This window comes from Ictidomys tridecemlineatus, chromosome 15 (genome assembly GCF_052094955.1).
Source record: "Ictidomys tridecemlineatus isolate mIctTri1 chromosome 15, mIctTri1.hap1, whole genome shotgun sequence".
Lineage (NCBI taxonomy): Eukaryota > Metazoa > Chordata > Mammalia > Rodentia > Sciuridae > Ictidomys > Ictidomys tridecemlineatus.
In genome coordinates, this window is record NC_135491.1 from 15,899,771 (window position 1) to 15,926,031 (window position 26,261).

At 38.3% G+C, this 26,261-nt stretch overlaps 1 protein-coding gene and 1 long non-coding RNA gene across 9 annotated transcripts; one reads left to right on the forward strand and one right to left on the reverse strand.

Annotated features, from left to right (window-relative positions):
• The first annotated feature begins 117 nt into the window (after positions 1 to 117).
• Zfp30 (ZFP30 zinc finger protein) lies at positions 118 to 18,052 on the forward strand. 8 transcript variants are annotated; one of them, XM_021720354.3, is made up of 5 exons: positions 118 to 487; positions 5,851 to 5,936; positions 8,077 to 8,203; positions 9,743 to 9,841; positions 14,705 to 18,052. In XM_021720354.3, exons 2-5 carry the CDS (start codon positions 5,928 to 5,930, stop codon positions 16,069 to 16,071), a joined length of 1,602 nt encoding a protein of 533 aa, XP_021576029.2. In that variant the 5' UTR covers positions 118 to 487; positions 5,851 to 5,927; the 3' UTR covers positions 16,072 to 18,052. The 8 variants fall into 8 exon arrangements, with proteins under 8 accessions (XP_021576029.2, XP_077889281.1, XP_021576031.2 ...); XM_078033155.1 differs by having other exon boundaries at positions 9,746 to 9,841; XM_021720356.3 differs by having other exon boundaries at positions 118 to 471.
• LOC120887951 (uncharacterized) lies at positions 12,680 to 16,468 on the reverse strand. The gene is made up of 2 exons (XR_005731369.2): positions 16,328 to 16,468; positions 12,680 to 13,451 (listed from the first exon to the last, which is right to left on the reverse strand). It is a non-coding gene; the product is annotated as an uncharacterized LOC120887951 (long non-coding RNA).
• Positions 18,053 to 26,261: the final 8,209 nt, after the last annotated feature.

The window sequence follows — 26,261 nt, forward strand, 5'->3', positions numbered from 1 at the left end:
TTTGGCCACTGCTGCTCACTCTGGCCTCCTGACGCCAACCTTCTCTCTCCCATTGAGCAAGTGGAGCCCCCCTACCCTCCCTCGTTCCCCAGCCGGAGCGGATTTGCGCCGGTTTCCCCGCGCGCCTGCGCAGTCCGAAAAGAAACGAAAGTCCAGGATCCTCCGGGTCCCGTCGTTTAGAAGCGGCGCGAAGCCTTGGACCGAGTGAAAGAGCCAGAGCATACGGCCTTCTGGTTTGGAGCTAGAGCACCCACAAGGGAGCAGGCCTGGATTATTAGCAGTAGCACGGGGCATTCACAGGGCCACCACAGGACGCGGGCTCCTCCGGGCGCTGCTTCCCTGCTCAGCCTCATCGTCTTCCAGCCCAGAGGAGCCCGGGACGCGCCCCCGTCCCCGCGCCTGCGCACTGAGGACCGAACGCTCCCGCATCCCCGCGTCGCGGAATTCGGGGCTGGGCAGCTGTCGGGTCCGGTGAGGACTGAGTGCGGTGAGCCAGGATCGGGTGTGGCAGCCGTGTTTCTGGGGGAAAGGAGCGCGGGACCGCCCAGGCTCTGCGGATCCTGAGCCCCTGGGGCCCGAGTGGCAGTGGCGGTGGCCCGTCCCGTTTTGTGGGTGCGGCCTATTCTGCAATATGAGAACCAGAGACCCCGCGCACCACCTAGGCCTGGCGGTAAAGAAGGCCCTAGAGGGTCTCTGGTCAGAGCTAGAGGGCCACAGTGGAAGTCCCCAGCAAAACCCCGGGAACTAAATTCCGGTCAGGCCTCTGGGGACTAGGAGGACCCGCTCGACAGTTCTGAACAGAATATCGTGGCGGCCCACCGCGGTGGGAGATGGCTCAGGTGTCCAGCTACATCTTATTTACAGATGTGAACCCAGATAGGGGTGACTGCGAGCCTTCTCCCATCTCCTCGTTTGTATTCATGCATGCATGCAGGTGGGGGTTATCCAGAGCCATTGGAGCATGGAGGGTGGGTTCTGAGTCCAGAAAAACCCTGAGTGTCATGAACCCTCTCTGCTTCCCTTGTCCTGCCAGTCTCTAGAAAAGAGCCTTGGAAAGGTGAAGCGCATCGCTGTTGTTCCTCGAAGAGCCAGATTTCATGTTTTTGTGTGGCTTCTTTGTTTCTATGCAATGCATTTCATTTTCAGAACACAGGATTATTTGATTACCTTTCCTTGAAAGGACCTAAGAGTGATCTGTTCATGAGCCTTAGGATTTCCCTACATAGTCAATGGCAAGGGACCTAATTAAGAGATTACTTTTTGAGCACTGATTTTCGAAGGATTATGAAGATCAGGAAATACGCCTGCGTGAAGGTTAATGTTCATGCTTTGTTTTGGGCTGTGATTTGTTAAGTAGTATGTAGGGTTTATATATCTCAGTGATTCCGGAGTAAGAGTAGAGTTTTTTGTTTGTTTGTTTGGTTTTTTTTTTTTTTTTTTTTTTAGGTTTTGAGACTTTTTTTTTTTAATCCAGGAAATTCATGAATGAAATTTCAGTATCAGGGCTGGGGTTTGTGGCTCAGTGCTAGAGCGCTCACCTGGCACCTGTGAGGCACTGGGTTCGATCCTCAATACCACATAAAAATAAATAAAATAAGGGTATTGTCCATCTACAACTAAGGAAATTATTTTTAAAAAGAAAAAGAAAATGAAATTTCAGCACTAGACAGGTGTGGTTTGAGGTTTGGTGTATCTTGGATGGACCCAGAAAGGTATTGAATGATAGTGGCTAAGAATGTTGCACCCAGATTAAGAGGATTTGAATGCCTTCTTTGATAATGTTGAATTTGTAAATTCCAGATGAGACATATAAAACTGTTTTTTTGTAAGATTTTTCTCGGAGTTTTGGAAAGCTATTAGCCAGAATCTTGATGTGATAAGACATAACATTTTTCTTTAAAAAAAATTTAAATGTGTGTGTAAAGTTAAGAACCTGTTGTACATTTATGTTTAAATAATTCTAAAGTTGAGGGGTCCGGGGAGCATTTGAATCCTGACTGTGACCCAAATTTGAGTGACTTTGGGTTGTTTCATGCCAGATTCTTCATGTGTAAAGTCAAAATTGTAATAGTATATACTTCAAAGGGCAGTTTTTTTAAAGGTATTTTTTAGTTTTTTTTTTTTATTTATATGCGGTGCTAAGAATCGAACCCAGTGCCTTACACATGTGAGGCAAATGCTGTACCACTAAGCCACAACTCCATCCTTGAAAGGACAGTGTTTAAGATTACATGAATTAATATCTGTATAACTCATATCTGTCACTTAATCTCAAATTAATAATATCTCTTCCCATTAAATGGTGATGGTGAGTCATTGTCTTTATCAAGCATTTGGGAAGTTAACAATTATTTTCCAAGCTTACAAAAACGAAATTAGCCAGGTACAGTAGCGCATGCCTGTAATCCAGCTGCTCAGGAGGCTGAGACAGGAGGATCATGAGTTAAAACCAGCTTCAGCAAAAGCAAGATGCTAAGCAACTCAGTGAAACCCTGTCTCTAAATAAAATACCAAAAAAAAAAAAAAATAGGGCTTGGGATGTGGCTCAGTGGTTGAGTGCCCCTGAGTCCAATCTCCAGTACCCAAAAAAACAAAAACAAAACAAAAAAATTATTTTGATTTAGAGAAGGAAAAGACTGTGTAAGGATGGCAGAACTGTCTGAGTATAACTCAGTCTATAATGGTGACATAACCACAATAAAATAAACTAAATATTCATTTACCCTGAAAAGGAATTAAAACCATATTGGAAGGATAAGGGGACTTCAGCTGGGCATATGTGGGGTTGAGGTAGGTGATAAAAGATAGTTTAAACTATACCTTTCACAATAGGAAGTGAATAAGTAATGATTAAAGCCAAAAATTCACAATAAGCATTATTAGTATGTTATTTAAATGTACAAAATATAATGGGCTGGGGTTATAGCTCAGTAGTAGAGTGCTTGCTTAGCATGTGCAAAGCCTTCAGTCCTGTCCCCCATAACATCTCCATGAAAAGAAAGATGTACAGATTTTAAATACCAAAAGAAGCAAACTAAAAGAGGTAAAGACGGTTATCTTTACATTTGGAAGATGAGGGTCAGGATATCAGGAATAGAACTTTTAGAACTTTTTATAATATTTCTTTTACAGCTATTTTGAATTATGCCCAGGTTTAAGTGACCCAGACTTGTAAGTTTTTAATTAAAAAATTCAGAAACTCCGGCAAAGAACAAAGTAAAGATTACCTGGGGGCTGGAGTTGTGGCTCAGTGGTAGAGCCCTTGCCTAGTGTGGGTGGGGCACTGGGTTTGATCCTCAGCACCACATAAAAAAATAAAAATAAAGTTATATTAAAAAAAAGATTACCTGGGAACCCATCTCATAGTGGTAGAAATTTTATAAAATACATTGAAATTTTATTACAGTTCCTAGGTTATTTTATGCATACTCATAGACATGCATGCAAGTGTATGGAGTCTTGCCAAAATACAGTCACACTACAATACTATTTTCTTTTCTTTTTTCTTTTTTTTAAGAGAGAGGGGGGGAGAGGGAGGGAGGGAAAGAATTTTCAATATTAATTTATCTTTTTTTTAGTTTTCGGGGGACACAATATCTTTGTTTGTATGTGGTGCTGTGGATCTAACCTGGGCTGCACGCATGCCAGGCGAGTGCACCACCGCTTGAGCCACATCCCCAGCCCTACAATACTATTTTCAAATCTGCCATCTTCCCTGAGAAGTATGTAGTGATCATTTTCCTGTGACATTAAGAAAGAATTTGCCAGGTGTGGTGGCTCACGCCTGTAATCTCAGCAGCTTGGGAGGCTGAGGCAGAGTTCAACGCCAAACTCAGCAATGGTGAGGTGCTAAGCAACTCAGTGAGACCCTGTCTCTAAATAAAACACAAAATAGGACTGGGGATGTAGCTCAGTAGTTGAGTTCAATCCCCAGTACAAAAAAAAAAAAATTACCTTCATGATTAATGGGTATTTCATTTCCACTGAGAGAATACATAATAATTTAACATTCTTGAAAAACATTTAGCTTTTTGGTCTCATTATAAACAATTTCTCTCTGTACACCATTTCATTCTTTGTGTCAGACCAAGAAGTACCATCTATTTTTCAGATTTGTTAAATCATTTCATTTAATATGTGTCTCCTTACTTATTAGTAGGTTTTAACTAATATATAGATGAGTTTATTTTTTACTTCCTAAAAAATAATTCATGCTCAGTGTTCACAGATTTACTTGTATCCTGTTCTGGGTACCAAGGAAAACTGGATAATAATTGAGATCATGCAGGCATTATTGATGATCCCCAATAGGAAAATAGTGAGCAGTGAACTCTGAGGATTCTGGGTTAGTTAAGCCTAGGGAAAGGGACCAGTGGACAGCTGCAGTTTTGTCGTGATAAAGGCTCTCCACATGGTCTGCACAGGTGGTTCTTGAAATGTGGCATCTGGACCAGCAGCATCAGCATCACCTGAAAACTTTTTAGAAATGCATATTCAGAAGGGCAATCCCAAATCTCCTGAATACCAAACTCTGAGAGTAAAGTTCAACAAGTCTTTTTTTTTTAAAAAAAATTTGTTCAATTTAGATATATATGACAATAGAGTGTATTTTGAATATAGTATACATACATGGAGTGTAACTTACTCTAATTAGGATCCCATTCTTGAGGTTGAACTTGATGTGGAATTTCCCTGGTCACGTATTCACATATGAAAATTATGTCTAGTTTATTCCATTGTATTTCTTATTCCTGTCTCCCTTTGTCTAATACTTCATTCCCCTTTGTCTAATCCATTGAACTTCTATTCTCCCCCCACCTAAGTGTTAGCATCCACAAATAAGAAAGAACATTTGACCTTTGCTTTTTTTGGAATTGGCTTATTTCACTTAGTGGATAGTCTTCAGATCCTTCTATTTATTAGCAAAGGTCATAAAGTCATTCTTTTTATGGCTAAGTAATATTCCATTGTGTAGATATAACCACATTTTCTTCATCCATTCATCTATTGAAGGGTACTAGGGTGGTTCCATTGCTTAGCTATTGTGAGTTGAGATACTATAAACATTAATGTGGCTACAACACTGTAGTATGCTGATTTTAAGTCCTTTGGATATATACCAAGGAGTGGTATAACCAGGTCAAATGTTGGTTGCATTCCTAGTTTTCTGAGGAATCTCCATACTCAGCAGTCTCTTTAACAAGTCCTCTAGTTGATTCTGATATGCACTTAAGTTTGGTTGCCAAATTTTGCTGCCCATTATAACCTTCAAAGGGGATTTTATAAAAACCTGTGGAGGTATTTTAAAATCCTGATTTCCAGGTCATGTACTATACTGATTTAATCAGAATGTTTCAGATGGGAGTCAGTATATTTTAAAGATCTCCAGGTTATCCAATTTACAGAAATGCTTGGGAAATTTTTGTCTATGTTATTTTCTATCTCTAAGTTTGTGGAGGTCAAACAGATTTCTAAATCCAAGAAGGAAGTTCTGGATTAGAAAGTGTAGACTGCATTTAACTAAGAAAGCGAGAATGGAGGGAGGAGGATCTGCTCAAGACTCTGTGCAGTGCATTGTCAGGTCCTCATCCCTGGGTGTGGCATAGAGACTACCTGGTAGCCCTCCTGTTGAAGTGTCTGAGCATGTGCTTTGATTCAGAAGAGTCTGCTCTGTGTCTATTCCTTGTACAGCATATTTCCCTATAGTTTTGGGAAGAGTTCTTAATTACCTCTTACTTTCATGACCTGTCTGTGTGTTGGGAGCCACAGTTGTATGTAGGGATGGGAAAATGGTATATATGATTTTTAAATTTTGGAAACTGTTCTTATGACCTTACATTGTTCCTATAGCTCCGGCCTCTGTGGACTCTGCTTCTTCAATAAATGAACCTTGAGGAAAACTGACCATTTCTTGCAATTCTAAAATCATGGCTCATGTAAGTTGGTTTTTCTATTTGAAATTCCATCTTTATTTTTCCAGGGTATGTGAACATTTTTATTGTTATTCTGAAACTTCTTAAACAGCCCCATCCAATAACTGCTCCCTAGTGAGGGATGGAGCCCAACATCTCAGGTACCTCCTGTATACTCCTCTCTTTTCCACCTTGTCCACCTGTGCATTGACCAAATCATTCAGCATCTCCTTTGTACTTGGTCTCTGTCTAGAGCAGGTGAAGCAGAAGTGAATTCCCTGGGTTGGGGGGTGGTATTTGATCTGAGGCTTTTAGGGTCAGAGAACACTGATCCTAAGAACACTGCCCAAAAGAATTATAATGTGAGCTATATATGTAAGTTTAAATTTTCTCTTTTTTAAAAATCTTTTTTAAAAAATATTTATTTTTTAGTTGTAGTTGGACACAGTACTTTTATTTTATTAATTTATTTTTATGTGGTGCTGAGGACTGAACCCAGGGCTTCACACATGCTAGGTGAGCACTCTACCACTGAGCCACAACCCCAGACCATAAGTTGAAATTTTCTAGTAGTCACATTCTAAACATAAAGAATGATATAAAAGGCAGGTATATAATTTAAATATCTTAGTATTTATATTAAAAAACAGGTGCAGTTAATTTTAATATTTTATTTACCCAGGATAGCCAAAATATTATCATTTCAAAGTATAATTAATATAAAAATTGAGATATTTTACATTCTTTTTTTTCTTTCTAAAGTCATTACTATGTGGTATGTATTTTGCATATACAGCACACCTGAATTTGGACTACTCATAATTTAATTGCTCAGCAACCACATTTCTAAGCTAGGATGTTTGATATTGCAACTTTAGAATTTTGTATAATGTAAATTCAAAATATCATTTAATATATTTAAAAGTATAGAAATATCTAAATACAACTATTATTAAGCCTAACATCAAAAAATTGACTACTGTATGCTAAATTTTAAGTTCAATAAATGATTTGTTGTAATAAGAAAAAATGCAAATGATACAATTTAACAATAAAGTTTGGTCTGAAAGAAATTCTTTTTTTTTTTTTTTTTTTTTAGTATTTTGTTTTAGTTGTAGTTGAACACAATACCTTTATTTTATTTTTAGTTTTAGATGAACATAACACCTTTATTTATTTATTTTTATGCAGTGCTGAGGATCAAACGCAGTGCCTCACACACGCTAGGCAAATACTCTACCACTGAGCCACAACCCCAGCTCCTGGAAGAAATTCTTTAAGTTCATGTAAACACTACTTTTTTTAAAAATAGAGATTTTATAGTTCATTTAGGGGAAGACGAATCTGGGCCGCACGCATGCCGCTACCGCTTGAGCCACATCCCCAGCCCCTAGGGGACATTTTTCATCAATTGTTTTTTTCTGATTCTTAAAGGAAAAGATAATAGGTTCTTATGAACCTATTTCAGTTAATAGGGAAATTCTGATAATTACCTGAACATGTCGGAAATTAATTAGGTATTCCATTTTATAAGGAATTTTTAGCTGTAGCAATTGTGGGCAAACTACATTTGAAGTTGTAATCAAATTTGGCCTGAGAACTGTATTTATACAGCTTGCAAGCAGATGGTATTTTGAAAGAACTGGTTTTTAAAAAAGAATATGCAATGTGGATGTGGTATGCAGAGCCTACAATATTGACCTCTTATGGAAAATGTCTGCCAACCCCTCATACACATTAAGAAATCTTCAAGAGGCCTGGGAATGTAGCTCACTGGTAGAGTACTTACTTAGCATATGCAAAGCCCTGAGTTCGACCCTGGTACCAGAAAGAGAGAGAGGAAGAAATCTTCAAGAATATGTAGCTATTCTGTTTCCGTCAGACTTATTTCTTATTCCCACTTACCCACATCATGGGCATCCAGCTCCAGCCTATTCACTTAACATATAAAATGAACATATAGTCAAGACCCTTCCACCACCTTGAAAACATTTTGTTTTAGTTGTAGTTGGACACAGTACCTTTATTTTATTTTTATGCAGTGCTGAGGATCAAGCCCAGGGCCTCGCACGTGCTAGGGGAGCGCTCTACTGCTGAGCCACAACCCCAGCCCCTTGAAAACATTCTTTTATCTTACCAACAATACATGGGTTTGTCATTTCAGGATTTGGTGATGTTCAGAGATGTGACTGTAGACTTTTCTCAGGAGGAGTGGGAATGCCTGAACTCCTATCAGAGGAATTTATACAGAGATGTGATTTTGGAGAATTACAGCAACTTGTTGTCACTTGGTAAGTTTATCTGGGTCAAATAATTTAGAAATTAACAAGACTGAATTTTCAGGCTCTCTTTGTAAAAAGTAGCTGAATATCTCTTTGATAAAAAGAAGCACTTTTATCTTCTCCCAAAATTCAGTGACCCTTACATCTTCCTTTGTCTATTACTACTGCTTTTTTTTTTTTTTTTTTTTTTTGTACTGGGGTTTGGATCCAGGGGCGCTTTATCACTGAGCCACATCCTCAGCCCTTTTTTTATTTTTTATTTTGAGACAAGGTCTCACTAAGTGGCTTAGGGCCTCACTAAGTGGCTGAGGCTGGCTTTGAATTTTCAATCCTCCTGCCTCAGCCTCTGGAGCTGCTAGGATTACAGGTGTGTATTACTATGCCCAACTGTTATTACTGCTCTTTAATGGCATCTGGATATAAATTCTTAAACACAACAAAAGTATTGTCAAAGAAATAAAATTCCATACTACTAGTCCATGTTATTTGTGGACTCACTTGTAATGAGAATAGGAAGATAGAGATTCTGCCTCTGCCCAACTATTAAAAAGTCTTTACATGTACATGGTGATGAGTTGAATAAACAGTTTGTCAAAACCCAAGTGGTTGCCAGGCATTGTGGCACACACCTGTAATCCCAGTGGCTCAGGAGGCTGAGGCAGGAGGATCAAGAGTTCAAAACTAGCCTCAGCAACTTATTAAGACCCTGTTTCAAAATAAAATAGGGCTTGGAAGATGGCTCAGTAGTTAAGTGCGCCTGGGTTCAATCCCCAGTACCAAAAAAAAAAAACAAAACAAAAAACAAACAAACAAACCTCGATTGGACATATTCAGTTTCCTGAAATAGACATATTAATTTTTTTGCAGTGGTGGGGATGAAACTAGCTGCACTCTATCACTGAGCTACATCCCCAAACCTCCTTTTTATTTTTTATTTTAAGACAGACTCTTGCTAAGTTGCTGAGGCTGGCCTCGAACTTGTGATCCTCTTGCCTCAGCCTTCCAAGTTATTGGGATTACAGATGTGCACCACCATGACCAGCTGACATATTATTTTACAACTTCTAAAATAAATAAACTTTGCATTTAACATTAGGTAAATACTCTGGAAAAAAGCTTGTTATTTTTCTCTCAGCAAAATAATATCAAAAAATACCTAATAAGCATATGGTTATAAGATACTAGGGAGTTATCTTAACAGACACTAAGTCAAACCTCACAACAATCCCATGTATACACAATACCATTGTCTCCTTTTTACAACTGAGCAAATTGAGGCACAGAGAGATCATATTATTTGCTTTGGTGACCCACCTGTCAGAGGCAGGATTTGAAACCAGTGTTCTTAACTATAATTTTCTCTCAAAAGACAGCCTAGATGAGTTTAAATTAAAATAAGACCATGTCGCTACTTCTCAGTTCTTGTTTTTCTTTGTGATCCTGAAGTAATTCTAATTTGAGTGTTTTTAATCCTGATAACCTTTTTTTGTTCTGAAAGGTTGATCAAATAAATTCTTTCTGTAATATGATCTATTCTCTTCTGTCAAGCAGGATGTTCCATTTCTAAGCCAGACGTGATTACCCTGTTGGAACAAGGGAAGGATCCCTGGATGATTGTGAGGGATGAGAAAAGAAGATGGAGCCTAGGTGAGTGAGTGCTATTTGGGTATTATAGACAGCATGGCACAGACCTGCTGGGAAGATTTGTTAGAAGAAAACATACCCCATAGATCTTGACTGTGAAGAAGAGACCAAAAACTTGGGAAGGAAACTTAGATCTTCTCAGTGTGTCATCAAAGAAACTTCATCCCCACTCAACTTACCCCTTGTTTCTTCTCTCTCACAGTAGGGGAAAACTTTCTTCCCTAATAATAACCATTTTACCTGTATTTTGGATCTGACTTCTTCTAGCTCACCTTTTGTATTTTAACTTTTATATTTTATATTCATTACTCTATTATTTAGTTTACACTGTAGTGGGGTAGTCTACAAACAACAAGTAAACACTGGGGGTGTAGAGTACTTGCCTATCATATGGGAGGCCCTGAGTTTGATGGACAGCACTGCAAAACAGGACAACAAATAAGAGGTTTACCAAATATCCTGCAATGATTAAGTACTATAAAGATAAGTGAATAAGGTAATGATATGGAAAATTAGAATGAGTGATTTTTAGGTAGAGTGTTCAGGGAACAGGAATCAATTTGAGGAAGCTTCAATTGACTAAAGATGGGATCATTTGAGCATTAACACTCTTAATAACAATAATGATAGAATATACTCAGTTCCATAATTTTGTGTGTGTCTGTGGTGCTGGGGATCTAAACCAGGGCCTCAAGCATACTACGCAAGCACTGAGCTGAATCTCCAACCCTCTCCATAAACTCCTAATGAATATTAATAGCAAATTATTGACCATTGGAACATACTCAAGTGTTGTTTTTTAAAAACAGAAACTCAAAGGAAAAGAAGCATTTATCCTCTTAATAAAATTATTCAGTGACTAAATGAAAAAGGAATGATAGAATGTTACCAAATTTGTTTATGCTTATATTTATTTTGTGCATTGTCTCTTCACTTTATTTATTCTTTTTCATTCTTTAATGTTTCTTATGTCAATTTGTAGGGGCTTTTGTGATGTGAACATTTATACTAGGGTGGCCTGTACCCAGACACAGTAGGTTCCTGCTCAGGAAGTGTGAGGTGCCTGGGAAATAAAAAATCTGAAATACAATCGGTAAAACATAAAGATAGAAGCAAAAATTAGATTTAAAGAGAAGCGCCTGATGAGTCTTCCAGTCCTATTAAGAGCTAGAAATGAACAACTGAAAAAAAGGCCCCAATTCTTTATTTAAGGGGGAGTACATCAAATTCAGGGGTAAGGTTCTGCGGGAGGAGTCTTAGTTTAGTTTGGTGCTTGCTTCTTAGTATGGCAGGGGTCTTGTAGTAAACAGATTGATTGGCATTTTGGCAAGCCACACCCATCTCTGGGGGATTGTGGTCCTCCACAAGGTCATTCCATCTCCCAAGCTGAGCTAGAACTTGAGTGGTAAGCTAAAACAGGGTGCCAACCTGAAGTAGGCATTCTCAAACCAGGGGGTTCTGCCTGGGAGTTTTTACAACTGAGTTTCCTTTACTAATGGCTTAAGCATCACTCAGTTTACCCATGGGTCCCTGCAAACATTAACATTTGCTTGCTTTTCTTACGAATGTTTTAGCACTTTATTTTGATTTGGATTATGACTTTCCTTTTTATATTGCTCATTTAACTTGCAAGTAAGTCCCACAATTAGCATCTTAGGTTTATCATACCTTTTTGCTTTTACTGGTGCATGATAGCTGGGTTCATTTTGACATGATCATACATGCATGCAATTTAATCTACTCCATTTTAGCCCCTAGTGTTTCCTCTTACCCTTTTCTCCTCCCTTCCCCTTTTCCCTTTTTCATGCCTTGTTAACTGCCTACTCATTTACTACTATTATATAGCCAGTCATGGTCATCTATCTATCATTTATGTCTTGTCTTATTGAGACCCTAAATTGACTTTCTCCGCAAAATTCTACAAAGTTGCATTTTTTTTTGTTTTCTTAAGTAGGGAAATAGAGAAACAGACGTATAGTTTTCTTAATAGTATTTTGTGCACCGTTCATTTACCTTTCTTCACTCATATTTTACCCATACTACTGAAATTTTTATAGCCCTTTTAGTCTTTTTAGTATGTCCTTTTTCTTTTCTTTTTCTTTTTTTCTGTACTAGGGCTTGAACCCAGTACCTCATGCATGCTATCACAGAGCTATATCCCTAGCCCTTTTTTCCCCACATTTTTTTAATTGGTGCATTATATTTGTACATATTGATAGGATCTGTTGTTACATATTTGTGTACACACACACACACACACACACACAATATATAACAATATAATTTGGCCAATATCACTCCCCAGTACTTTCTGCCTCTCTCCCTACCTCCCACCCCTTGTATCTCTCTCCTTTATTGATCTCTCTTTGGTTTTTAGGAGATCCACCCCAACCTTTATTCCTTTTTCTTTCTAGCTACTGTATATACTTTTTAAAAAAATATTTAATTTTTAGTTGTAGTTGTACACAATATCTTTATTTTATTTATTTTTATGTGGTTCTGAGGATTGAACCCAGTGCTTTACATGTGCCAGGCAAGCGCTCTATGACTGAGCTACAACCCCAGACCAAAAGTGAATTTTTTTTTTTTTTGGTACCAGGGATTGAACTCAGGAGCATTCAACCACTGAGCCACATCCCCAGCCCTATTTTGTATTTTATTTAGAGACAGGTTCTCCCTGAGTTGCTTAGTGCCTCGCAAAGTTACTGGGGCTGGCTTTGAACTTGCCGTCCTCCTGCCTCAGCCTCCCGAGCCACTGGGATTACAGGTGTGTGCTACTGTGCCCGGCCAAAAGTGAATTTTTAAAAATAGAAAAAATTTAAAATAAGAAAACTACACAGATCATTAGTGAACAGTTTATTGAATTTTAAGAATGTAATTACACCCATCTTGTCAACAGACTCAGAAATAGAACTTTCCTGGAATCCTACAGCCTCCCCTCACTCCTTGCAGTCATTCCTACACTCTACAGTTAACTACTCTTTGGACTTTAACAACACCATAGATTAGTTTGCTTACTTTTTACTTTATAAAAATGAAATCATACAGTATATTTTGTATTATGTCTGACTTTGTTTACTCACCAGGGTGTCTGGATTTGTCCTCACTGTTGCATGATTGTAGAGTGTTCTTCATTTCTGCTGTACACTCTGGTGCTGTGCTGATGTGCCATCATTTCTTAGCCATTCATCTGTTGATGAACACTGAGATTCTTTCCAGTTTGGGCATTTTACAGATAATATTGGTATATATATATATTTTAAAAATGCTTTCTTTTTAGAAAGCATTAAATTTTTATCACAAAAATGCTAAGAAAATACACATCTTTTTACTCAGAATTTATTCACCTTTTACTATGGAATAAACCTGTTGTTAAGCATGAAAAATTATTAAGATACACTAAGAAGTACCCCCAATGGATTTGGCTATGAGGACTTCAGGGACAGTATGGAGAAGGGTATGGAGTATATAGGTTGAGTATTTAAAACATAGATGTGCATCATTAAATAACTCAAATGAAGATAAATAAGTAGAACTTCTCATTACCTGGTTATAAAGGAGACAAGTTCTCTCCTCACCATGCCAAGTAGGACTTCAGCTGCAGTGGAGATATCTGCAAGTGTAAGTAGAGAGGCTGTCAAAAGGGTTGTCAGGTGGAAATAATAAAAGAATACTTAAATAAGCTAGGTACGGTGGCACACTCCTATAATCTCAGATACTTAGGAGGTTGAGGCAGGAAGATTGCCAAATCTGAGGCCAGTTCAGGCAGCTTAACAAGACTCTGTCTCCAAAAATAAAAATTAGAAGAACTGGGGGTGGAGCTTAATGGTAGTGCACTTACTTAACATGTGCACTGCCCTGGGCTCAATCCTTAGTATTCAAAGGAAAAAGTGTGTTTAATCAAGGCATAGGTTTGGAGATTGGGCTGCATATTTATTGTTAACTACTTATGGGAATTTAATAATTAGTAGTTACTATGTACTATTAGTCTGTTAATCAGTGGTGAGTGAATATTTGTTTCTGTAAGAAAATAACAAGAATAATCAGCAGGGATATACATGAGTAAAAAAAAAAATTGAGAAAATATTAAGCTAGTAACTAGGATAGAAAATAAAGAACATAAAATAGAAGTTAGCGGGGCTAGTTTTCTGAATTTTCAGATGATACATGACTAGTGAAAGGAATCCAGCCCTGTAAACCCAAGTTGGGATTCCCAAAAGATTCAACAGCTGATGAAAAGCTGTAAGAAATGAAGATTGTCACATGTTCTAGGAACTGAGAAGGAGGCAAGTGTGACAGTAAGAGAGGCAGCAAAGGGGACACGGGGTGAAGCTGATGCATGATGGTGAGCTGAAGCCCAGCTATTCACGGGGAAGTGTTTACACTTTTTTTTTTATACTTTCTTTTTTATTTTCAAGAAGATAAAAACTACTTATTTTTTTATCTTTCAGAAGATAAAAAAATAAGTAGGGATTAAAATTAAAAATTAAAGTAGGGGGGCTGAGGCTGTGGCTCAGTGGTAGAGTGCTTGCCTAGCATGTGTGAGGCACTGGGTTCGATTCTCAGCACCACATATAAATAAATGAATAAAATAAGGTTCATAGATCTAAAAAATATTTTTAAAAAATTAAAGTAGGGATTCTCAAACTTTAGTCTTCATCCAAATAATCAAGTCTTAACTCACCATTTCTCTATTCCTTTTTGCCTTTTTTTCCAATTATATGATTATTTTAGGTTTATTTAGCCCATTTGCTTCAACTGATATTAATTTTCTGTGGTGTTTTTGTTTTCTATGGTAAAATTTTTATTTGCTTATTTATTTCATCAAGGATAGAAAAATATTGTGTTTATCTTATTTCCTTTCAGATTTGGAATCCAAATATGACACTAAAAAGTTATTTCAAGAAAAGGATATTTATGAAATAAATTTATCTCAGTGGGAAATAATGGAAAGAATTAAAAGTCGTGGCCTTGATTATTCTATTTTTGGAAAAGACGGTGAATATAAAAAGTTTGAGGAACAAGAGGGTCCTCACAAAGTCAATTTCAGGCAAGTGACAAAAAACACCCCTGAAAAAATACCCACTTACAGAAAACTCACATCTCTTGCTCTATATCAGAAAAGTCATAATAGAGAAAAGCCCTATGAATGTGGGGAATGTGGGAAGGCTTTTAGAGTACGCCAACAACTTACTTTCCATCAGAGAATCCATACCGGTGAGAAACCCTATGAATGCAAAGAATGTGGAAAGGCCTTTAGACAATGTGCCCACCTGAGTAGACATCAGAGAATTCATACATCTGACAAACTCTATGAATGTAAAAAGTGTGGGAAGATCTTTACATGTAGCTCAGACCTTCGAGTACATCAGAGAATTCATATTGGTGAGAAACCCTATGAATGTAAGGAATGTGGGAAAGCCTTCAGAGTGCGGGGACAGCTTACTCTCCATCAGCGCATTCACACTGGTGAGAAACCCTATGAGTGTAAGGAATGTGGGAAGACCTTCAGACAGTATGCACACCTTACTCGACACCAGAGACTTAACATTGGTGAGAAGTGCTATGAGTGTAAGGAATGCGGTCAGGCTTTTCTGTGCAGTACCGGCCTTCGAATCCACCACAAACTCCATACAGGTGAAAAACCCTATGATTGCAAGGAGTGCGGAAAGGCCTTTAGGGTACGCCAACAACTTACACTACATCAGAGGATTCACACAGGTGAGAAGCCCTATGATTGTAAGGAGTGTGGGAAGACCTTTAGTCGCGGCTATCACCTGACTCTTCATCAGAGAATTCATACAGGTGAGAAACCTTACGAATGCAAGGAATGTCAGAAGTTCTTTCGTCGTTACTCAGAACTTATTTCACATCAAGGTATTCATATTGGAGAGAAACCTTATGACTGTAAGGAATGTGGGAAGGCCTTTAGGCTGTTCTCACAACTTACTCAACACCAGAGCATTCATTTTGGTGAGAAACCCTATAAATGTAAGGAATGTGAGAAGACTTTCCGACTGCTCTCACAGCTTACTCAACATCAGAGCATTCACACTGGTGAGAAACCCTATGACTGTAAGGAATGTGGAAAGGCCTTTAGACTTCATTCATCACTTATTCAACATCAGAGAATTCATTCTGGTGAGAAACCCTACAAATGTTCAGAATGTAAGAAGGCCTTCAGACAACATTCACACCTCACTTACCATCAGCGAATTCATAATGTAACTTAGTAATTATAAGAATCCTTCAAATGTCAACCTACTATTAAAGAGCATTAGAAAGTAAATTCTAGAGGAAAATTTTCCAATGTAGGAATCCTTTTTGCTTCATGCTCACAACTTAGTATAAAGTTTGTATTTAAAGAAAACATGTTAATTTAATGACTATGTAGAAGCCTTTTTTCACATTCAAGCCATGTTAAACTATAGGAAATTCACTCTAGAAAGGAACTTTGTTAAAGGAGGGTGAAAAAGCTTTTGTCCTTACCTTTTATCATCCCTATTCTTCTATCTGTGTAGTGTACCTATGAAAGTTGACAGGGCACCATCTCATTCTGAAAATAGATAAATAAAAAGAAAGAAAAGTCATTTAGCCTGTATTTCCTATGTAAACTGTATTTCAGGAAAACCAGAAGTTGACGAAGTAGTTGATGATGTAGAACTAATTCTTCATAGAGGTCAAAGCCAGTAAGTGAAAGGTTGACTTGAATGTTATGGTGATGGATCAGGCTGTCAACATCTGAATCCACTGATCAGAAGTAGGACAAGAAAATGTTCTGTGCTTCCTAATGTGATGCAATGAAATACAAACATCTCACCAAAAATGTTGAATGTGAATTTAAGCCTGAAAATCCAACTCCAAGTTTAGAAAAAGTAGGGAATGGAAGAACAAATTCCATGACACAACAAAAAGCAAATGTAAATGTGGGTGTTCTACAAGAGGAGTGACCCGGCTTCTCGACCAATAAAAGAACATTGAAAAAAGGAGATAGAACTCCTAAGATATTGAAAAAACTTTAGAGACATATCAATCAAATGCAATGAATGAATGGTTCTTTTTCAGGTCATGACATTTTCACAGCAACTGAGAAAATAAGAATGTTTCTAGTAGTAAATTAAGAAACCATGTTTTTATTGGGTGTGGAGAATAGCATTTTGGTTATATAAAAAAAGTCTGTTCATTAGGGATAAATTCTGAAATTTATATATACAAGATGTTGTGATACCTTGAATGTTCTTTAAATGTTCATTCAAAAGAAGTGAGGGCCAGGCATGGGAGGACACGCTTGTAATGCCAGCAGCTCGAGGGGCTGAGGCAGAAGGATCACAAGGCTAGCCTCAGCAACTTAGTGAGACCCTGTCTCAAAATAAAAAGGGCTAGGGATGTGGCTCAGTGGTTAAGTGCCCTTGGGTTCAATCCCCCATACCAAATTAAAAAAACAAAACAAAACAGAAAACAAAGTGAGGGGGATAATGTAAGTTGGGTAAAAAGATAGCCAACTAGATGTTGGGTGCATGGTTTCTATTTGTTTTGTTTTTGTAATTCTGAGTTCTTATGTATTTGAAAATTTCTAAAATGTTCTTCTAAAGAAAATTAATGATGAAATTATAGCCAGTTTGAAAAGGATAATTTTTAAATGCCTAATATTAAAATTTTTGGATGTTGCCAAAGGTCTACACATTGGCATATTAAATACACTATAATGTATTGAGAAAGTTGTGACAAAGATTTCAAATTTTGCTTATTCACATCCTGTCTCTGTATCTATTACAGTACCTGTCACACAGTAGGCATTTCATATGTACAAAATATAAGTGAAGAAAAGCAGTGACTATAACTAAATGTGGAAATGTGAATTTGACCCGCACTAATATTGTAGTCACTAGCAACATGTGGGATCACTTGAAATTGAGTGTTGAACACTTGAAATGTGACCAGTCCAAATTAAAATGGTGTTAAATGTAAAATACAAACAAGATGGTGAAGATTAAGTTCTAAAAAAACAGTTTTTCTTATTGAAATGATAATATATTAGATATATGGCTCAATACATGATACATTTTAATGATATAGTATAATGAATTTTAAAATACATTCAAATTAATTTCATTACTTGTTGCTTTTTAATGTGACTATTGGAGAATTTTAAATTATGTGGTTTGTACTTGTCTATTGTCAGCATTGGTATAAAAAATAAAAATATAGACTTTAGCCAATGGCGTTTTCTTTTAAAATGGCATCAATACATCAAGAACTTGGTAGTTTGCACCAAAAAAAAAAAAAAAGGCAAAAAAAAAAAAGGCAAAAAATTAAAGCTATACGAATGGGGAAATGACAGTGATGGATTTTTTAAATTATAAATTGTCTTTGCTGGATCTGCACATCCCTGTAATACCAGCAGCTTAGGAGGCTGAGGGAAGAGGATTGCAAGTTCAAAGCCAGCCTCAGCCAGGTGTGGTAGTGCATGCCTATAACCCCAGTGGCTTAGTTGTTGAACACTCAGAGGCAGAAGGATCGCAAGTTGCCAGCCTCAGCAACAGGGAGGTGCTGAGCAATTCAGTGAAGCCCTGTCTCTAAATAAAATACAAAAAAAAAGGGGGGGATGTTGGGAATGTGGCTCAGTGGTTGAGTCCCCTGAGTTCAATCCCTGGTATCCCTACCCATCCACCCCCCCCCAACAAAAAGGCAGCCCCAGCAGTTTAGTGAGGCCCTAAGCAGCTTCAGGAGACCCTGTCTCAAAAATAAAAAGGGCTAGGTATGTGGTTCAGTGGTTAAGTACTGCTGGGTTCAATCCATAGTACAAAATAAAAAGGTGGTTCTGGGGCTGGGGTTGTAGCTCAAGAGTAGAGTACTTAGGGCTGGGGATGGGTAGCGCGCTCGCCTGGCATCCGTGCGGCTTTGGGTTTGATCCTCAGCACCACATACAAATAAAATAAAGATGTTGTGTCTGCCAAAAACTAAAAAATAAATATTAAAAAATTCTCTCTCTCTCTCAAAAAAAAAAAAAAAGAGTACTTGCCTAGCACTTATAAGGCACGGGACTTGATCCTCAGCACCACATAAATAAATAAAGGCTTTGTGTTCATCTACAACTAAAAATTTAAAAAGGTTGTTTTACTCTATAAGTATTCAAAAGTGTGTATTCTTATATAGAGTATATATTTATACACTGTATTGTATTTTTAAATATCAAAAAGTTATAATTATTTTCTGGAAAAAAATTTCAAAATTGTCTCAACATGCTGAAGAAAACTTAAGTAAACAATAAATGAAGGAAAAATTAAGACAGTTAAAAGAAATCCCTTCTAAAAACTTACATTTAGAATCTGATTTTTTTATGAGAAAAAAACTTAACTACATCTTTTCTAACATTCTACAAGACTAACCTAAAACTGATTATAAACTAGATGAGGGGGCCCACAAAAACAAAATGTAGACTTTCCTTATGAAGATAAATCTAGTAATTAAAACTTCTAGTAAATAAACCACTGGATAGTGGTTTATTTAACTAAATATAGAATAGTAAATTATGTGTGGAATATCTTGGGCCTGATTCATCCTACCTTAATTATACATTGCAGGCATTCTACCTTCAGTAGAATTCTACCTTTACTTTTATTACAGTAAAAAATCCAGCCCTAGTACCTTAATTCTTTGGGGGATTTTCTAGCTGTCTGTATGAAGAATAGAATGAATTCTGTGTTTGCAAATTTACAACCAAATGCTTTTAAATTCCTTTGTCAAAATAATGAAGACAATTTTAAAAAATACTTTTATCTTTTTTAATGTGGTACTGAGGATCAAACCCTAGTGCCTCACATATGCTAGGCAAGTGCACTACCACAGAGCCACAGCCCCACCCAAAGACTAAGACTAGAGTGACTGCACTGTAGCCATTCACTGAACTGCATTGCTCTTGCTATGACTAGGAGGTAGTGAAATTCAGCGTATTGTAATGTTACCATATTGATCTCTCAGCTTCTCTTCAAACATACTACAGAACAAAATTTTAAGTGTTTTTTACTTACATCTAGCATATTGACCTATTTAGGTCTTCAAGATATGACAATTAATCCAACATTTCTCAAATGGAGTATGAAACTTGATTGTATTTGAAGATATTTTCCAGAAAAAGAACTTAAAAGTATGTTCTGTATATTAAAAATCAATTCATTTTTTAGAAATAAAGCTGTAAATTTATCCAAAGTATGAGAATTCATTTGACTTGACTTAACCTCGAGAGCACTTTACCATGTCCACTTTGACTCTCAATATCTACATGAAGGTTTCTTTGGAATATGAATCCAAGTAAGCAGATATTGCTATAAGCAAAATAGGTGATTGGGGAGACAGGAAAATTTAGACTTTTTGTCAAGTGGTTAGCTATGTTAGAGGGTGGTATAAGGTATGTTTCCCTGGATGTAACAACATGTCTTATCATCATTTATTTCTGAAGATTGGATTGATGATTTTCTTTAGAAATGAAGGTCAAAAGTCAACCCAACACTGCAGTGAGAACAACCTGACTATGCAACAATACAGATGAATCTCAAAAGCACAATATTGGGCAAAAGAAGATAGGCAGAAAAAGAGAACTTGATGTATGTTCTAGTTATATAAAATACAAAAATTCTACACAGAAGCCAGGATAGTGTTGGGGAGGTGGTGTGTGGCATTCAAGGAGTTGTTATGGAAACAGCGTGGGGTTTTTCTGAGAATGTGAGTAATGTTTTGTCACTTGAGTTGGGTGCTGATTTAACTAATGTATTCAGTTTTTGAAAATTCATCCAACTATACATCTATTTATACACACTTATGTAACAGCTTCATTTTTAAGTTATGGGAAGGAAAACCAACAGTTCATATTAATACTTTCAATTCAGATTAATATCATGATTTTTAATCTTTGTTGTAGCTTTTTTTTTTTTTTTTTGGTACCAGGGATTGAACTCAGGAGTACTTGACCACTAACCACATTCCCAGCCCTATTTTGTATTTAATGTTTAGAGACAAGATCTCACTGTGTTCCTTAGTGCCTCTCTTTTTGCTGAGGCTGGCTTTGAACTCATGATCCTCCTGTCTCAGCTTCTCAAGGCGCTTGGATTACAGGCATGCGCTCAGCTGTTGTAGCTTTTTCTTTTACACTGAAAAACTTGATTTTCAACAATGCAGTCATTGCTATGTTCTATAAGAGGCACAAAATCGCTACAGCAACTTAATACCATGCTAATACTAATAATAAATACTGAGTGAAATTAAAGCTATACATCACTACCTGTCCTTGAAATATTCACTAAGAAAGTAGAGTCAAAATAGTAGGGGCTGGGGTTGTGGCTCAGTGGTAAAGTACTTGTCTAGCTTAGCATGTATGAGGCACTGGGTTCAATCCTAGCACCACACAAAAATAAATAAATAAAATAACGGTATTGTGTCCATCTACAACCAAAAAATTTTTAAAATAGTTGTTTTAGCTAGTTTGATTCACAAATTCAGTGTTTCTTTTATTTTCATTGTTTAAGGACTGATATTTTTTTAAACATTTATTTTTTAGTTGTAGGTGAACACAATACCCTTATTTTTATTTTTTTCTGTGGTGCTGAGGATCGAACCCAGTGCCTCACGCATGCCAGGTGAGCACTTTACCGCTGAGCCACAACTTCAGCCCCAAGGACTGCTGTTTTTAAAAATATTTTTTTTTAGTTGTTGATAGACCTTCATTTTATTTATATATATGGTGCTGAGAATTGAACCCAGTGCCTCACACATACTAGACAAGTGCTCTACCAATGAGCGATAACCCAAGCCCCAGGACTGCTGTTTATATATCCAAGTTAATGTTTTTAAAATGTAAAATACTTCCATGACTTTAAAGTTAAAATCATAAAACAAAGTATATTTGGAGAAATTTTGCATTAATCTGTATCCCATACAACCCATTTCATCAATTCCCCTTTAAAAAGCCTGTTATCACTTTGTTTTAATTTCAGTTTTCTTGGGCTGGGGATGTGGCTCAAGTGGTAGCGCGCTCTCCTGGCATACATGCGGCCCAGGTTCGATCCTCAGCACCACATACAAACAAAGATGTTGTATCTGCCGATAACTAAAAAATAAATATTAAAAAATTCTCTCTCTCTTTAAAAAAAAATTTCAGTTTTCTTAAGGAAGACTTACCTATTCTGCCTATTGTTTTATAACACATCACCCAAAATTGAGTACCATAAGGCAACTGACCATTTTATTATGCTTATAGGTTCTGTGGCTCAAAAAAAAATACATAGAGGGAAAAAATGTTGATTTTGACTCAGGGTTTCAGAGGTTCAGCCCATGATCCATCAATTCCATAGCTCTGGGCTAATATCATGGTGGAGGGCAAGACAGAGGGAAGCTGTTCAGGACATAGCAACCAGGAAGCAGACAGCTCTGCTCATCAGTGACAAAATATAAACTCCAAAAGCACATGCCCATTGACCTATAGCCATACCCCACCTGCCTAAAGTTACCACCCAGCTAGTTGATCCATATCAGTGGATTAATCTGCCTATTAGGTTATACCTCTCATAACCTAACTTTACTCCTAAAAAATTCTTGCATTATCTCACTACATGAGTTTTTGGGGGACACCTCATACCTAAACCACAACAGCTAGATATTTTATAAAGAAAAAGAGCTTATTTAGCTCAGTTTTGGATATTTAAGAGCATGGCTCCAGCTTCTGCTGGGCTCTGGTGAGGCCTACTATGGCTGTCATGACACAGTGAGTGGCGTCAGGTCAGAAGCACATGCAAGAGGGAGAGATGACAGGGCGAGACAGGAAGCCAGAGAGTGAGGAGGGACCTGTCTCTTATAACAACCTACTCCTAAGGGAACTAACAAGGATCCCGTGAAAACTATGTTGATCTCTTCTGAGGGCAAGTGTCCCAATGACTGGATTACTTTGCACAAAGCCTCACTTCTTAAAAATTCCACCACCTCTCACCATTGGCCACATTGAGGACCAAACTCCAACACAGGAATCCCTGGGGGACATACTCAAACCATATCCAAACTTATAGCAAAATGAGACTGAGATTTTCAATTTATCAATCAAACAAAAAAATTAAGATCTGGGGGCTGGGGCTGTAGCTCAGTAGTAGAGCAATTGCCTAGCATGTGTGAAGTGCTGGGTTCAATTCTTAGCACCACATAAAAATGAGGCAAATAAAATAAAGACATACTGTCCATCTACAACTACAAAAATGCATTTAAAAAGGCATTAAGATCTCTAAAGTAGCAGAAATCAAAGTTATAGTGATAAAAAGAACTATGGGCTAGGATTGTGGCTCTGTGGCAAGTGCTTGCCTAGCATGTGTGAGACATTGGGGTCCATTGACAACGGAAGAAAAAATTTAAAAAGAAGAACTGCAATTTGTGGTGAGACTGAGCATCTGATTTCCACCTATCTCCTCCTTTATTCATTCATATAAATCTTTTTCTTTCCTTCGTTTCCATTCTTTCTTCCTTTTCCTTTCTACCTTTCTTTTTTGCAGTACTGGAGATGGAACCCAACACCTTGCACATGCTAGGCAAGCACTAAGCTATGGCCTCTGCACTTTTTATTTTGAGGCAGGGTCTCACTAAATTGCCCGAGCTGGTCTTGAACTTGAAATCTTCCTTTTAGACTACTAGTGATGTGTTGGTGTGTGGAGGAGAGTGGATGAGGGTCACAAGTAAATTTTATGGAGTGTTAAGAAATGATCTACATCTTGATCTGGGTAGTGGTCACCACAAAGTTCCAATTTGTAAAGAAAAAAAAAATAAAAAATCATCAAACTCTGTATTTAGTGAACCTTATGAACATTTTTGTATTTGTGTTCTACCTTAATTTTTAAAGTCAAGGGGGAAAAGCCTAGAAGAGTTAATGGTAGCCTTTTAAAAATTTATTTATTTATTTTACAGTAGAATGCATTTTGGCATATTGTACACAAATGGAGCACAACTTCTCATTCCTCCAGCTGTACATGGTTCAGAGTCATTCCACTAGTGTTAGTGGCAGCCTCTTGATGGCTCCCTTAAATATATATAGCTTGATGTGGATGTGTCCTGGGCGCATGGCCCTTCAACAAGGTCTGCTGATTGGCAGTTCTTAATCTCATACTAGGTTTGATAAGTTAAGTTTTTAACCACCAAAAAGAGAAAAAGAGAAAAAAAAAAAGGTCTAGATCTAGTGGCATAACTTCAACGTCTTTATTCTGGGTACTGAGTGGTGCATGCCTATAATCACAGCAATTTGGGAGGCTGAAGCCAGAGGTAGGCAAGTTTGAGGTTAGCCTCAGCAATTTAGTGAGACCCTCACACTAAAAATAAAAAGAACAGAGGATGTGGCTCAGTGATTCGGTACCCCTGGTTCAATCTCCAATCTCCAATCTCTGCCCTCCCCCAAAAAAGAGAAGATGGGGAATGCCAGGAACTGGGAATATGGAGCGTTGAGCCCCAAGGCCTCTGAGAGTTGTGAACCTGGCTAGGAGGGCTCCACTTGGGTAAGTGTAGTTGCCTGCTGATCATGGCCTGTGCAGTTTTATCATTTCAGATGTGGAAGGTCAAGCAGGTTCCAGGAGCCCTGAAAGAGGTTCTGTATGGGTGAAATGACCTCCCCTATGCCCTGGAAAGGCCGATTTCCTCCCTCCCTCCCTCCCTTCCTTCCTTTTTTTTTTGTACCAGTTTTTGACACCAGGGGTGCCTAGTCACTGAGACTCCCCCACCCACCCTTTTAATATTTTATTTAGGGACAGGGTCTCACTAAGTTGCTTAGGGCCTTGCTAAGTTGCTGAGGCTGGCTTTGAACTGGAAAGACAGATTGGAACAGGCTTGTCACAAGTACCTCTGGGGGGTCCCAGAATGGGGAACTGTCTGGAAATCCTGCTGAAGTGCTCAGACCTCTGTTTTGATGCAGGACAAACTCTGCTAAGGGTCCATCGGTTTACATTAGGTGTGGCTAGGATTGGAAGGGATTTCTTAGGTGTTGTGAGATTGCCCCAACTGGGATGTAGCTCCTTTCAATGGACAGGTCTACTGTCAGCTCTGGTGTAGTGCTCCCAGCTGTGGGGTGTCCACCAGTTTCTGTGGGTCATGTTGAGGTAGAAGAAAATAAAAAAATAAGTACAAAGGAGTCAAAAGGAAGGACAAGGGCTGGGGTTGTAGCTCAGTGGCAGAGTACTTGCCTAGCACGAGTGGGGCACCGGGTTTGATCCTTAGGACCACATAAAAATAAACAAATAAAATAAAGGCATGCTGCCCATCTACAACTACAAAAAAAAAAAAAAGGAGGGAAAAAAAAGGGAAGAAAGGACAAGGGAATTATAAATAACCTAAAAGGCTTATGTTAAAGTTCAGCACACATTTCCTCCCCGGGCCAGTTCTCTCTCCAAGGCCTGTTACTACTAAATTTCTGGGAAATCTATATTTATAAAGTTATTGGAATTCACCCACTTATGAAAATTTCCTTGTACATTATTGTGCTTTTTTGTTGTTGTTTGTTTGTTCTTGTTACTGGGGATTGAACTCAGGGGCACTCGACCACTGAGCCACATCCCCAGCCCTATTTTGTATTTTATTTAGAGACAGGGTCTCACTGAGTTGTTTAGTGCCTCACCGTTGCTGAGGCTGGCTTTGAACTTGTGATTCTCCTGCCTCGGCCTCCTAAGTTATTGGGATTACAGATATGAGCCACCGCACTGGGCTCAGGTTTAGTCTTAACTAATTTATTTTGAATGCTTTCCTAAATAAATCTGTGCCTCTAATGGATACATCCTTAAAGTCATTTATGCAATGTTTGTCAAGAACCTCACCCATCCTAATTTGAGGCCCCCCTCCAGTGACTCCTTGGACCTCTTAGGGTGACAGTGTAAAGGTGGGGCCACAGCACTTGATCCAGGTAGTTGCCACACAACACACCCAGAAGCAGCAGGGGGTACCCATTAGGGACTGAGTATTGCACCAGAAAGTTTGTAGCAGCAGTGACCATGATAGAGAACCTGTTAGTATCTGAAGGCTGCATAGGTGGCTTTGCAGGGAACTTCACAGCTGACCTGCTCAGGGAGATCTGCCTAGATGCTTCCTGGGCCCCCTGGGGAGGTCTAGCATCTGTTCTTCAGGGCCTCAGTGGGCCTACCAGGTGCTAAGCCACCCAGAAAGGTCTGTTCATCTACTTACCCGGCACAGGTGAATGGGCAAGGCTGCTTGCTGCTTAGGGTGCATGGGTGAGTCTGTCTGTTTTCTGGGGTCTTCTTCAGGCCAAGTCACTCAAGGAGGTCCCAGGTGCTTCTTGAGGATCTCTTGGGGATCTCTTGGGGTCTCAAGATGAGTGGGGGAAGACACAATGTGGGCTGGCCTCTTTCTCCCACAGTATAGCAGTGTGGTAGTCTAGCAGCACCCCTATTCCATT